Source organism: Neodiprion lecontei, chromosome 4, assembly GCF_021901455.1.
Source record: "Neodiprion lecontei isolate iyNeoLeco1 chromosome 4, iyNeoLeco1.1, whole genome shotgun sequence".
NCBI classification, from domain to species: domain Eukaryota; kingdom Metazoa; phylum Arthropoda; class Insecta; order Hymenoptera; family Diprionidae; genus Neodiprion; species Neodiprion lecontei.
In genome coordinates, this window is record NC_060263.1 from 20,536,626 (window position 1) to 20,551,677 (window position 15,052).

General features: G+C 41.3%; 2 protein-coding genes across 2 annotated transcripts in view; both read left to right on the forward strand.

Moving 5' to 3' along the window:
* The first annotated feature begins 3,176 nt into the window (after positions 1-3,176).
* LOC107221485 (dnaJ homolog subfamily C member 8) lies at positions 3,177-5,449 on the forward strand. Its single transcript, XM_015660490.2, has 6 exons — positions 3,177-3,265; positions 3,689-3,847; positions 3,965-4,031; positions 4,106-4,200; positions 4,295-4,446; positions 4,607-5,449. The coding sequence occupies exons 1-6, from the start codon at positions 3,188-3,190 to the stop codon at positions 4,848-4,850; spliced, it is 795 nt and encodes a 264-aa protein (XP_015515976.1). The 5' UTR covers positions 3,177-3,187; the 3' UTR covers positions 4,851-5,449.
* A 2,000-nt stretch (positions 5,450-7,449) lies between these two features.
* The window catches only part of LOC107221448, a 40,697-nt gene continuing 33,094 nt past the window's right edge, over positions 7,450-15,052 (forward strand). Inside the window, exon 1 of the mRNA XM_046736599.1 lies at positions 7,450-7,972. Coding sequence (XP_046592555.1) covers positions 7,920-7,972 — 53 coding nt within the window. The 5' untranslated portion in view covers positions 7,450-7,919. The remainder of the gene's footprint in view (positions 7,973-15,052) is intronic.

Below are 15,052 nucleotides of genomic sequence, written 5' to 3' on the forward strand. Positions count from 1 at the left end.
TAGTCGGAAAGTCACGTCAACAAGAATGGAAAAATTAATGAAGATTTCTTTATTTCTATTCACCATGCGGTAAAAATGTGTGTGTACAACATTATGCAGAATTGATTATAAACGGTTGTATGAATGAATTGCAGCAGAAATAATTTATTATATCAGACTGTAACGCGTAATCTCTGCACGACTTAAACAGCACGCGAGCCTGCCTCTAAATTGCGAGTAAAATACGTGTATAGTATTACAGTATGCAGATACATCAAAATGTTTGCGCGATTTTTGCATTCGCATGTGTATAGAACACACGTATCAAGAGAGCATGCACATTAATTAATTAATCGAGAAACTTAACGCGCGTCGAAACATTCGTTGCAGACAGCGGCGGCAGCGATTATACGCTTTTGAACAGCAAAGAATTTCTCAATTTCTTATTTACCTTGTCATACGTATGTCCATATACATGTTAATATATAGTATAATATGTGCGGCGCCACGTGTTGTGTAACATGAAATACATGAACGAACGCGAGTCATCGGAACTCGCGTATCATAATTCACCAAAATTATGAAAATTCCTCATATTGCATGTAAGTTATCAAATTTTTCCCTACCTTTTCTCACGCGTGACATACGCAGACAAAATTACCCCATCGACTTACGACTGGGGGGTAAATTTCCAGCAGACATATATTTATATACATTAATATGTATAGCGAAGCCGATTGGCGCCGAAGATCGACGTGAGGATCCGTAGGTTCGGGTTTATCGGGTTTATCGGACGAGGTGTAGATTTTATCGTGTGAATTTCCATGTGCGCCAGAGTTCGCGCTTCTATCTTCATGTGCCAATTTATTAGATAACCGATACGCTCCGGAGTCCGCTAACCCTTGACCATTAAGTCTACACCCTGCACGGCGGGCTTAATGTGCAGAACTATCCGTTACGCGGTCCCTCCGTTTGGTACCAACCGTATTTAAGATTCCCCCGATGGAAAAACGGCTGCAGCGACGATTCAGACATTATAGTAAAAGAAAAAAAAAAAAATTGGGTCAAATCGAGGAAATGTTTTTTCAGGTGTACAAATATAATTATGACGAATATTGCATGAGATTCTCTCATCGTTAAGGTTCGACAACGAATTTGAAACAGTCACAAGTATTATACGTACGACGATGAAGAGAAATGTGGAAGAGGGTAATATGGAGAAAAAGTCCTCGATTTACAAATTGATGATTTTTATTAATCGAAAAAAAATCATCGAATTATTGAAGAGTCGACTAAACGAAATCCCAAATCGCGGATCTATTAGACGTATAGTTTGAACAAAAATTAAGTGTCGCTAGAATTGGGAGGCAATTTGTTTTCGAACATTAAACACACGGTTTACATAATTTTTACATTCATTCAAAATACGAAACAATTACGATAGGATCTTTCCAAAGTTATACGAACAACCGAACTTTCGTTACATCGAGGTGAAATTATTTCGCCATATTCTATTGTTTCAACCAGCTAATCTAGATTTCGGATATTGAACACAATCCTCTACTTTTATTAATTTCAATTTGCTTAATACAAATTCTCGTTCAAAACGATATCAGCAAAACGAGCAAAACGATGAATGCGGATGATTTTTTTAAAGAGTGAAAACATGTATACGCATGAAAAAAGTTCGGTGTACGGCATGTGTATTGTGTACACATGTATATAGGCGAGCGAAGATACGAGGCCAGATTATACGTATACCTATAGCGTGATGTATAAAGTATGAGAAACTTTTATCGTCGCAGAATTTCTGCCGCTATATATAACACACGGATGCGCAGCAGATACACACGCGTGCAGAATTTACACGCGAGGAGAGATCGAATTGGTTACGACTGAGATTCACCGCAAAAGTTTTACCCCAAAGTTTTAACCAAAGTTTTAGGGGTACGTACGTATTACGTATAGATGTTTATATGTGAGTGCCTGGAAAACTGTCATCCCTTTAACGTTTCGGACCTGCGCAGGCGGCAAAGTTTACTCGACGAAGCCGCTGCTCCTGGTTCAACCAAAATTTTGCCGAAGGACTGCATTTGCGTCGCTCCCCCATCGACCTGGAATTGAGAGAAACAGTCGTTTAGCATCCGTGCAAAGGTGCGTAATTACGCATCTGCGATACAAAATCGTTATAGTTTCGTCTGGAAAGTCTACTTTTCTACAGCGAATCTTGCCAATGCGGCGAGATCGGGTTGATAAGATTCTCATTTTTCGGTTTTCAACAAAAAACTGTGATTGCGGAATACAGGTTGGGCAAAAGTTTTTAAGAAAAAAATTCTATGACATTTCCAGATTGCCCAGGACCTAAAGCCCAGTTTCCCTGACATTTCCCCATCTTTATTCGAATTGAAGATAAATATAATCTAGAAAAAAGTTAATTCAAGCCAATATTTGTTTTCTCGACGAAGAAAAGTAAATTTGTCACCTGAAAAAGTCATTGCTAATTTCCATGATAGAAAACTAACTGATATTTTCAGCTTTTTTCCATCACGAAATTAAAAATTCCCCGACAATTCCAGGTTTTTCATGACCCTTTTTAAACACCCCGACATTACCAGGTTTTCCAGATGTATGGCCACCCTGAGAATTCTCATCCGACGTTTCGTCAAGTTTCGTTGAACGCTCGTGACAACATCGGTGAATACCCGGCAATTACAGCCACTTTTACTGGTTCCAATTCTGTAATAACGGGCTAAGCCATTGAAAGCTTTAATCCTGCTTGATTTTGCTTATAAATCGAACAATCGACGGCGGAATAATCCGTTAGAAACAAACGACGATCATCCCTTCGATAGTTTGTTGGGTCGTGCGTGAAATTTCAAGAAATGTATGTTTTTGTCGGGTTGTCTGCTTCAATAAGAGGCCTACTCCTGTTAAAAGATTATACTCAGGAGAATAATTGGTACGAAGGTAAATAAACTTATACTCTAAATATATGATAACAGCAAGATGTGTTTGAACTGGACGTCGGATCGAGAGTCCTGCACAGCTGCCTTACCGGCGTCTCTCACTCTTACTACCAGAGTCAAATGACGGCTATGATCCCCGCAGAAAATTCAAACTTGTCGCCACCTTTGACTCAGTGTAGGAACTAAATCGCTGCAATTTTCTACCGCTACGCAGGGTTCGCATCGAAATGACAAGCGACAAGATGGCGGCGTCCAACTCGAGTTTAGCGAGCGAAATTCCGGCCAAGAAAGAAGATGAATTTAACGAGTTTTACACAGAAGTGAGTAGCGTCGTGTAAGCGACAGAAATAGTGCCAAGTTATCACGCTGTGCGGTCGTAACGCGTTTACTTCGCATCACTTGGAGCCGGTGAATCGCGGGCGCATTTTCTGCCTCCACTCGGTCAGCTGCAGGCAACCAAACGTCACTCTGGTGTTTATTTTCCGCGAGTAGAAAACAAACCGTTCGAAATCGTCACCGACTCGCGCTGCTTCAGATCACTCGAATATCTCTTCGGAGATGCGCAAATTCCTCGATTATTACTTGGCGGCTGGGCCTCGGAAAACGAATCTTGCTTTTTCCTAACCTATAAATTCACGCTCCTATAAAACGCCAGGCTTTCCTCGTTTGTTTACACTCGAGGATGAAATCGCTACTGCAGGCCGTTCTTCCGATTTCCGTAATGTTGTTGTCTCTGCTTTTAGGTTAAGGAAATTGAAAAAAGGGACTCCGTCTTGACCCCCAAACAACAAATTGACAGACTCTTGCGACCTGGATCTTCATACTTCAATTTGAATCCCTTCGAAGTTCTTCAGATTGATCCTGCCACTACCATTGACGAAGTGAAGAAAAAATATCGTCGGGTAAGGTTTTCTTTTAATTTTAGACGTCGTTAGGACGCTCCTTTCGCTAGTCAAGATATCGCATTTCTTACTATCTGATATTTCGGCGTCGCCATACAACGAAACTAATTCTTACAGATGTCCATTCTTGTACATCCTGACAAAAATCAAGACGATGCGGAAAGAGCGCAGCAAGCCTTTGAAAGTGAGTAAGAAACTTGGAGAATCGATTTTCACTTGTGAATACTATAACGCATCTTATTTTCTGGATTTTTTCAGTCGTCAACAAGGCTTGGAAAACATTGGAGAATGACGAAACGAGGGCAAAGTGTATGGACGTTATCGAAGAAGCGAAAGCCAGAACGGATCACATGGTGCGCCACTGACTCCAGAAAATATTTATGCAAATCATCACGTGTAGTTTAGCTGTTCGTCTTTTATCATTCACTCCTGATGATTTTTTTTCAGATTGCAGAAAAGAAAAAGAAGTTAAAAAAAGAGGGTAAAACCGGCGGCGAGGGAGGCGCCATAAATTTGTTAGACGAAGAAACGGACGGTGGTTACAGACATGCAATTTGGGTGATGACGATGAAACTCTTCGCTGACATGGAAAGACGGAGGTAAAGTTGAAATTTTTACAAGTTTCCTTGAATAAATATCTCTGTAGTCATTCCAAAATTAGATTCGCAAAATTTACCATTGACTGTATTTCCGTTAAATTTAATTGTAACCCTTGTTTAAAAGCATGAAGGATTGATTTATATACGTTTCGATTTGTAGGAGGGAATTGGCTACGCGAGACGTTGAGCAACGGAAACGAAAAAGAGAGGAAGAATTGTCGGCGGAAGCGCAGGCGGCACTTGAGCGGGAGTGGCAGAGAAATTTTGAGGAATCCAGACAGTCGCGAGTCGATAGCTGGAAAGCATTTCAGTCGGGATCCGGATCGTCGTCTGCGACGAAGCAGAAGAAGCCGAAGAAACTGAAGACCTTTAAACCTCCGAAGACCAAGGCGGAGTCGAGATAATTACTTCCCCGTAGCGTTTCCCCCTCTCCCCAATCTCCGGAGACTCAATTAGGCAAAATTATAATTATTGTATCGTCAGATATAACCGAATTGCCCCCAAAAGTCTCTTAAAGTCTCGTCGCCGCTACGGAAACGTAAAGTTGTTTCGAACTCGTGATACGTCTTCTCGCTAGCATCCGACTCACCTCTATTACGGCACGAGTGATCGATCCCCTCTCTCCTTCTTTCTCAAACACCCTTCACTCTCTTTTTCTCCTCTAACTTTTTCAAAACCGCACGACGAACAATGAGTTAGCATACTAAATGTGATATTTTTACCTGCGTGTGACCAATTTAATACACATAAAGAAAACTTTACTATCACAATTTATCGTGATCTCGCCTCTGTCGGAAACGCAATCATAATACCAATCTGACGGCTGGTCTTATGAACACACATGACGAATGATTTATAGATAAGTATTCTGTCGTATCTAAATAACTAAAGAAAAGTGGTTAAAACAGTACTAGTATAAGAAAAAAAGAAACAAACAAACAAAAAAGAAACTCTCAAACCTGTATAACATCTCGTGGTCAATATTATCGAATCTTTTTCTATACACCCAAAGTGTTCGTGTTTATTCTTCTCTTCCTCCATATCGGTAAAATCGGATAAACGCGTCGTAACGTTCAAGAAAGAATAATCCGGGCGTTTATTTGACCGGAGAATTTGATGTTGATTAAAATTTCCTACCGACTTTTTGAATAAAAATTCAAAATTTTGCGTTCACGCCGTGATTAAGCAAAAGTACTTCTTCATATTTCTTCGGTCTTCATCTGTTCGTTAATGAGTTTGTTCGCAATCTCCCAACGCGTATTTCCACAAGCGATATGAATGGGGAGAGGAAACGGCGGTATCAGAAACCGGCCAGCACATCATTGCCAGCAGTTCGTGCACGCTAGTAATAATTAGTCGTCAACTCGTTACTGACTACGGAAGGGAATAAATTTTCTTTCGCGTTTCTTTTCGCGGGAAAGTATCGCCATAAATATGTCGGGAAGGGATCGAATCCTCAGATGCAGGTCGGGACCTCCGCCGGACAAAATTAACGAAATATGTCTACTGGCTGACTGGGAAAAGGCAGTGATTTTGGATGTTATTCACAGGGACAGGCTGCTGCGAGCTCAGGAGCAACGCAAGCTACTGTGAGTAAATCGCTTCTTTCCGATTAGGTAGGAGAAAAATAAACGACGTTGAAGTTGGCAGCGTTCATGTAACGATGTAGTTTTGGGAAAAATTTGGGTAACGATATTTTCTAAACTCAAGGACTTCAAATTCGATCTTAAGTTGCTAAGTAGTGATTTTTTTTATTTAATGTTTCGTTGCGCTGATATTACTCAGTTCAGCCAGGTAGAAAGAAAGCAATCGAAATTACAATTGTGCAGGGTAAAAAGTTGCGCCAAATGTACTTACATTGTTTCGAATGTCTGCGATTGAAAAGCGTTCGAACTCGATCCAGTTGATTTTATTATATACGCCGAGAATTCAAGTACTGTCAATTTACAGTGCTGAAGTACGGTGCAATATTTAGCTTTATGTCGGTCTTGGCTATAAAATTCGTCCGAAACCCGATTCAGGTATAAAATTATTCCACTCGATTCGAATGGCAAAAGTCACTGCTCGACTCACCATTCTTCATTATGAATAGTGATCAATTTTCGCAAGATCTGGAAAATTCTACGTTGGTGCTCCAACAACAAGGATAGTATAACCCGAGAAATACCTCGTCGATTTTCTGCAGTCCGCGATACATTCTAGTGCATCGAAAAACATTGTCCCTGTATTTCTTTGACGCACCAATTCGCCGGTTTAAAGGGTAAAAGCAGCATTTAAAGTTGACCACGAATCGTCGATTTCTAACAATTTCTCGACACTTGCGTAAAATTTGTTAATAAAACGAATTGGACAGCATTCACTATACACAGACGATAATATACAAAGTCTCTTAAAACCCTCAGGGGTTGAATCCCTTATTTTCAGCGGTAAAATTTGCAAGTGATTTTCACCCGTCGAACAACCGAGTCGGCATGTAAAGAAAATACGCGTTTCGCGTGTTTTTTATCTACTATGACATACCACAGATTCAAACAAATCCATAAAGTACATACATACAATCTCGTGTACATTCCTCATAGAGTTTCCTTTCTCACATTTATCCAAACACCGGCGATATTTCGATAACACCGGTTGCTGGATACTTACCGTTCAAAATTGACAATCAAGTCAACCTCGAATCTTGAGTGAAAAAAAAAACAAAAACAATTGAATTTGAAACCCCGGAATTAAGAGTAACCGAGGTCGTAAAATCGCGGGGTTGGCAGCCCTGGTCAAATTACGCGCCGATAAAAAAATAGCGCAACAAGATCCAGTCTGAAGTGCGCGCTGGTCGCGAACGGCGAAGCAGGTGTCGCGCAACAGGTAGGCTCGAAGTCTAAAGCGCGGCTGTGATTGGTCGGGAGTTAGCCGGTCCGGGGAATGAGGGGCGGGGTGGGGGGGAAGGATGGATCGAGGCTACCTGGGAGGTAAGCGGTGGCTGCAAAGCCTGCCAGTGAACGCGGAGAGCGAGTCAGCGTTGGTCTCGAGGACAGTTTAAGAGTGGCTCGAGTGGCTTCGGCGATCGATCGACGCGAACCGAGCGGAGCCGAAGGAGATTGAGAGCGATCGAGAAGAGTGCAGGAACCGGGTGCCGAGCTGTGTGCGCGTTGTGTTAATAACCCCGACTGGCGTCGCGGCGATCCGATCCGATCCGATCGGCCGGATTCCGCCAGCGTTCCTCGTCTGCAACGCGATCGGAACTTGTTTGCTCGTCGGCACGGCGCCTGTTTGTCAGCCACCGTGTAGCCTTGATATCCAACTCATTCGACCGAAGGGCGAAGCAAACGCTCCGGATTATGGGGAGAGTCTTTTTCTCCTTCCCCTGATCGAAATGCCGTCGGCGCCGCGGCGCCCGATCCAACATCCCGTTGGCCAACTACGCTGACTGTTAAACACCGCGGCGCCGCTGCTGATACCTCGGACTCTGCTGCAGGATGTCTACCGATCTCGTCCGCATGTCGCCGGCGATCTCAGAGATTGAACAAGGGTAATTGGTTCATTGTATATTTGCTTCGGTGTGTTTTTTTAAACGGTCTAAATCGGCCGCGGGTTTTCATCAACGGGTCAAGCTTGATCCTGCAATCGTAGAGTTCGAATGATACGCGAAATGATCAACGCTGCATTATCAATAAATCGTTGTTTTATAATATCATTTGATACTCTCGAATAGCTGCTAGCTAGTTTCTACGTTCACTCGTCAGGAATTTGTCATCCCGTTGCAGTGTAATTAACAGCAACCAGAGTTTACGATCAAACCTGATCCGTCGGAAATTCAGGTACATTTGTGGATGAATACAGGTGTATTCTCAATCAAGGAGGCTGCTCGGCCAAACATCGATACCTTTTACATTCATTTTATTAGGACGTAGTCACACTATGAGTATTTATGAAGAATTATTGTACTCGTGAGCTTCGGAATCGTTAAAAATCTAATTGGCTAGACCGGCTTCACTTTACAATTCTCGTTTTATTCAGAATACTATTTTCGATATACAAAGCTGGTGAAATAGATTTTCTGTTTTTTTGGTATTCAATTTCACAGTCAGTGAATTCGTGGAAAGTAGTCTTCTAAATAAAATGAGCCATCGTAGAATAAAATCAAACGAATCTACTAGATTTTTTTATACCATACAAGTAATGTGAAACGATGTGAATTAATTCCATTATTTTCTATTTCTGTATTTTTTTAAGAGAACTTCGTAGCTGAAAGATATAATAACTTAATAAATACTTGATGCAACAATTAAGGTGAAACAAATGAAATCGTTTTTCTGGTCGATCAGCCTCCTTAATTTCGCGATAAAAGTCAATCAAACAGTTAATTCATCCCGACTTCTTACATGGCACTGATAAGTTTCTCTTCGCCGTCGCACTCTCGATTGTTTTCACCATTTGCGCTGCCTTTTCCCCCGTTCGAGTGACTTCGTTTACGTGTCTCAGGTCAAGAATCAAATTTCGAACACCGACGCATATGCGCGTGCTAATTGCCTAATTGGAACCGCTGTGTTTGCATAACTGTCCCCGGAAATTCCCTAAACCAGAACACGGCGGTCGATTTGCGCCGTTGATTCTCAGGGAAACCGATATCTCGGTCAGCTGGCATCGTTTAGCTTCAATAATAATTACGTTTATCCGAGCGTGGATTTAACCGCGGATGTGATACAGGGTCGAAAGTAAAAAAATTACATTGCGACGACGTGAAAAATCTTTACAAATTTTAGAGTCTACATCTATCGATCTTCATTAGAATTAATCGTATAATTTGATATTGTATAAGGTAGCATTTCTTATAAAGAACCTCTGCCAGAATCCATGTATTAATTATTCCGTGAACGAGAATTTATAAGTCAAGGCTGATTTCACGCTGATTTCATATATATATATATATATGTATGTATACATATACATATCTTATGTAGTCAGAACGCAGCGTCCAAAGTGTTTCTACAGTAGCTGAACATAGTGAGATAATAATCGTCGATTATCCAATTTCTGCAGCCCCGAAAGCGGGCGCTTATCGAGAGGCCCTCGTAATTCAACTTGTCCAAGCCTTGGTCGGTGCAGGACGAGGTTCACGCACGTCTTCGTCGACGACGGAAGCGCAGCACCGGCCTAAAGGAATTCACAGACCCGAGATACATACGAATGCAGGCATGCATGCGTCCCTCGTCCTCCTCCTCCTCCACCTCCTCCCCGTTTCGACGCTGCACGTTACGCGATGACGCCGATCGGTCGTACCTGCACACAACGTATAATCTATGTGCCTACCTGCCAGCGCCTTTGACACTTTTTTTTGCAATATTTGTTCCGACCTTAAAATTTTTTCCATCGCAAATGAGGGAGCGACAGAGACGAAATTAGCAGCAATCATTTCGTGTCGAAGTTGAAGAAAATTTGGTTGGTGTGGACTGTGCAGATTATTTTTTGTTCACGATTCGAAAATTCAATATGAGATAAAAGTTTGTTGGATTGACATCGGACGGTGTTAGATCGACATCGGATAGTATTAGATTGACATCAGATAGAGTTAGACTGACTCGATCACTTGATAGACTTACAGTGTATAAATAGTACGTTGAGTTTGACGTTGGCTGGCGCAAATGTTGACGTATCAAAACGTTGGGAATAACCCTTTAACGGCCAAGTCTCTTTTCCGTTGAAAAAAAAAATCATTTTTCGCAACTTTTTCAATATTTATCTATCAAAATGTTTGAAAAATTACATTTTTTCAAAATAGAGTGTTTCAATTTTCATGCCTGAATAACAAGTTTTTGAAATGAAATCATTCGGTGAAAACTTTCTTCAGAGCGCGTTACTATTTTTCAAATTACTTGAGGCAGTTTAAATTGAAATTGAAGATAATATTTAAAAAAATAGCTGTTTCGTCATTGTAGCAAATATGCTACAACGACAGTCAAAGGGATAGCGAACCACTATCTTGCAATTTTATAATGACTTTAAAGCTAGTGTTAAAAGTATGTTTTCATACAATCGTGCATAATGAAAATTACAATAACGTTGCTAACGTCAAGCTCGTAAGTAACCGATACAATAACAATAACACCGTTCATTCAACTACGAACAAACTCTGTGTACGGTTCACACCGTGTAGCAAGTGTTTTTGGGAATTTCTCGTCCGTGATGATCATGGCGTAAGAATGCTCTCGGAGATACTGAATTGCCCAGAGTCGCTAACCTTCCCTGCTGTATACATACGGTAACTGTTCGCGATTCGCAACACGATTTGATACAAGTGTACGACACGTACATGTACCAATGGTACAAATCGGTTGTTCCGTGTCGAGCAAAATTCACTCACACTCCGGCAATGCGACGGCACATCAACCAACATCAGCGAGTGTTGCCGCGATCGATCATGCACGCTGTACCGTCGCATATGTGTAATACCCGGATCGGTCTCGTTACGCAATACCTGCTTGGCCGATGCAAAGTCAAGGCGCGATTGTACGGCGTTTCCCGTATCGCACACGCCTGCGTATTACTCGTTAATTGTTGACTAGACCTCGTCGTCGAACGCGACAGATTCAAGGTGGTACCTGCCGTTGTATCGTGGGTACGTAGCGAAAAGTTGGACGAAGCTTTTCACACTTTATATGTATACCGTAAGAAACGTGCGGTTTGGGCCATAATTTGGTACGAATCCAACAATCCTGGTTATCTGGCTAGTTCAAGTCCCGAATTTAGTGCAAAAATTGATAATTTGTATCAGCATCGTTTCTTAAAATGTATAGTATGTACCTCACTTCTATACTATCAAAAAGTTGTTACACGGCTGTCACGGTCACGTGGTTTACGATTCTCCGCGTCAGAAAATGAGCGTGATTCAGCTGACAAGAGTAAATAAGTTCTTGGAGAAGATTTTGAAACAGGAAAAGCAGATACGATTATTAGCTAACTTCTGCATACGCGCGATCAAGTCTTGTGCGTTTTGCTATCTTGTAGGATGAGGCTGACCGGTAGGTAACGGTGTTTTCAACAGATACGAATGGAGATTGCTTGCCTGCGCTTCGTGCGACGATACCTGTGCTCGAGCTGGCACATGCATTAGCTTTCAACCTCTACACCGGTTCACGTTGTTGGCAAGTTATCCTGCAAAGTGGTATTCCGCGTTTTTCAACCTTGCGTAAGCTGCACGCGTCCGTGAAAAATAAATGTCGGTGTGCATGAAGGTTTCGATCGGTCAGCCTATGATCGAAGACTCGATCAGTCACCGATGCTGAGTTTTGATTTCGAGTTTCGGTGAGCATGAAATCATGAATTTCAGACAAGGCTGAAGTTAGTAACGTTAACGTAACGAAACATTGCGGGGCAAAAATTACTATTTTACAAGTTTATAGTGACTTTAAAGTAGTCAAGTTTTCAGAATATGAATACGTTTTGCTTTGTTAAGATTTACCGAGTTTCAGAACATAATGACATGTTCCTTTGTTATTGAAACTCAAACTGAGAGAAATTTTCAGTTCCGGAACTGTATTCATTTTTTACCACAATCGAAAAATATAGTTCTAGGTACGAAATGAAAATCAGTTTTTTAGCTGTTACCGGAAAGTCTAGTATCCGTTACTATTCTTTCTCATTACGATCACTGTTACTATGATTTCTTGTAACTGCTGCGAAAATTTAATGCTTATGTAACTAAATAAGTAGAGTAAACCTCACAAACTGATTTTGCGTTGCAACTACCAAAAAAAGATCGACAATAGCGCAAAATGGTTAGGCGTACCTCGTTTTTCGTAATTTCAACAATATTCGAACAGGTTTTTTTAACGATATCTGTTTTACTGAATTTTTCTAGTTACTGTAACAAGTGAAATTTTTCTCAGTGCAGTGCTAGTTGATTGTTTGTCTTAAATGAAGCTTGATCGATCAAAACTTCAGGTTCGTAAGAACAAGCTCCTCTTCAGGCCTCCGGAGAATTTAATGGGAAACTGGGACCCTTCTGTAAGCAATTCTTCTCTGTGTGCTCACGTTTCACGCACCTTATATCTTCGCTTAGTCTTCGTATTGCGTGTCACCCTAGGCTTCTCCTGATGTGCAACAGCCTACCTGCCAACCTACCTACCTTCCTACCTATTCACGCGGTAGCTAGAGTTCAGTTGCAGAAGCATGCTGATGGGCTGTGTGAATTTCTGCTGTATGCGTGGCGTCAGAATTTACTGTTAGATTCTTCTCAGAAGGTCCCATTATCATCGGAAGTACCTACGCGCAATAAGCATGACATGTATACACTGTACCACAATATGTTCGTCAACTCTATTCTCGTATCATACAATCGATGTTCACGACTGTTATACACTTGGAATACGTTAATAGATAATTCCTCACTCTGCGCGGATTAGCCTTGCGTTTACTCTTGAAAAAAAGATGTACGAAAAAGACGATTACCAAGCATCGGCTACAAACGGAACGCGAACTTTATAACAAATGTCCCAAATACACGGCTTCGAAACGAGATGAAAAATAATCGAGCGTGAAAATGCAATGACGCGATGTACGAGATGGTTAATGAAGGAGAACAATTTTCTTTATAGTCGTAAATTTTCGTCACTCTTGCTAGTATTGTACGTACCATATATAAATCGTATGATAATACGATACTACACTAATACCGAAGTCACGCGTTATTACATACATACATACATACACACACACACACACACGTAGAAGCGCGTATATTATGACGGGCGTGTCGCTCATCGTCGTTAAATTATTCCGGGCATGACGTAGATGCATGGCTTTAACATTATTCTTTGTTTGACAACGATTGTTCGCTGATTTGATTCCGCGTACTAATTGGCACGCGGTTGAGAATTCCCCAAAGAAGAATACCGTCGCGCATCGGACAATCCCAAACGCCATTGACATTATGGTCCTAATATCTCTGTGTAGTTTCAAGTGTTATAATACGGTTTCAAACCTGGTTGATTGCCCTTGGGAATGATCGTCTCAACGTTTCGTTGAAATTTGATGTTAACTCTTGGTTTAGCGTTCGCGGTTTCGCAATATCTCATGTTCGCACATTCGTCTACAACCACGTCGTTACTACGTTGTACTATTTTACTATCGTTATTATACTTTGGCCACGAGATGCTTGACCTCCGCGAATTCTGCCGCTCGGCATTCTCTTTCTCGACGACGGAAGTGAGGGGGTCAACCAACCATCTCCTTCCTCCAGACTCCGCACTGTATTATCCACGGTCCGATATCGAGGTGTAAATACAGCTGGTATATTTTGGGAATTTTCAAAGTGTACAGGTAACACACGCAGAGAAAGGATTCGGAGGTTTTGCCAAATATGGCGAGTGAAGCATTCTTCGAACATCGAAGAAACGTCGTTTGATTCAACAAAAGTCTGACCTGACCAACAACGATTTGTATTATCAAGTGAAAAAACATTCATTCCAATTAACAAAACATCGCTTTCGATACTTATATTTGGATAAAACAACAATATTTTATTTCACTTCTGTGCGTTTGGATTTTGAAAATATTGATTGGCGGTTGTATTTTCTTTGTGAAGATGTTTCAATTTCGCTACAAAACGTCGAGGAAGAAAAAATAAAACACCAATCTTTTGAATGTAGTCAGTGTACGATAGATTGACGGACATGTTTAAAAAATTGTGAGTCCCTGGGAATCGGAATTACCGAACATGAAAAGTAAATTCGAGTTTGCTTGTTCGTTTGGTCAGCAGAAAAACGAAGCTGAGTCAGGAAGTTGTCATAATTGAACTAGAATCTACCCACAGTGGCTACACTTGACAAATATAACGCAACGATTTTTGCTAATTCAATTAGTTTGTTTTGTCTTTGATTGAATGGTCAGGCTGCCAATTATCCAAAACAACTTTAATCGCAATCCGAAAAAGCAATTGCATCGATTTGAATTGCAATTTCTTGTTTCGAAAGAAATACGATTTAAACTTCTGTTATAGGCATATGTTTTTGGCATGGCGTTGGAGTCTCTTAACGTCACGATTCGAGGTGCGTGCCTTATATATCATACCTGAGACCTGGAATCCTGAGCCCAGGCTTATAAGGCACTACTATTATCCTGCAGGGTTATACCTGTATCTATGTATATATGTATACACAATATACACTTCTGGAGGAAAGAGAGAGAGAGCAAGAGAGAGAGAGAGAGAGATAGAGACCAACTCGCGTGACTCAACGATCGCGAGTATGGTTCAAATACATGCAGTATATATATAATTCTCTAGCCGCGAACTGCCTCCAGCATATAATAAGTGAGGATGTGGTAAAACGATACGTACCCGTCCAAGGCAATTCCAAGGCAAAATGCTTTGTACTCAGGACGCTGAAGATTTAGCACCAAAAACCGGACTCGTTCAAAATCGTCTAGAACGACCCTCGGAGACGTAAATAAATTGAACATATTCCGGGAGTCGAAAGACGGGTAAAAAAACACGTTTTACGATAATCCGCAGTTACACAAACCCTCTACCAATGGACTCTGGGCAACTTCCCGCCTGGTCCCCGAGGGTAGGAAGTTACGGAGAGTCCAGAGTAAGCGCCCCAAGGTAGTA

Coding starts and splice junctions, on each gene's coding strand:
- LOC107221485 (XM_015660490.2), top strand. CDS start 3,188: ATGGCGGCGTCCAACTCGAGTTTAGCGAGCGAAATTCCGGCCAAGAAA. Junction 3,266..3,688: donor TTAACGAGTTTTACACAGAA/GTGAGTAGCGTC, acceptor CTCTGCTTTTAG/GTTAAGGAAATTGAAAAAAG. Junction 4,201..4,294: donor AAGCCAGAACGGATCACATG/GTGCGCCACTGA, acceptor ATTTTTTTTCAG/ATTGCAGAAAAGAAAAAGAA.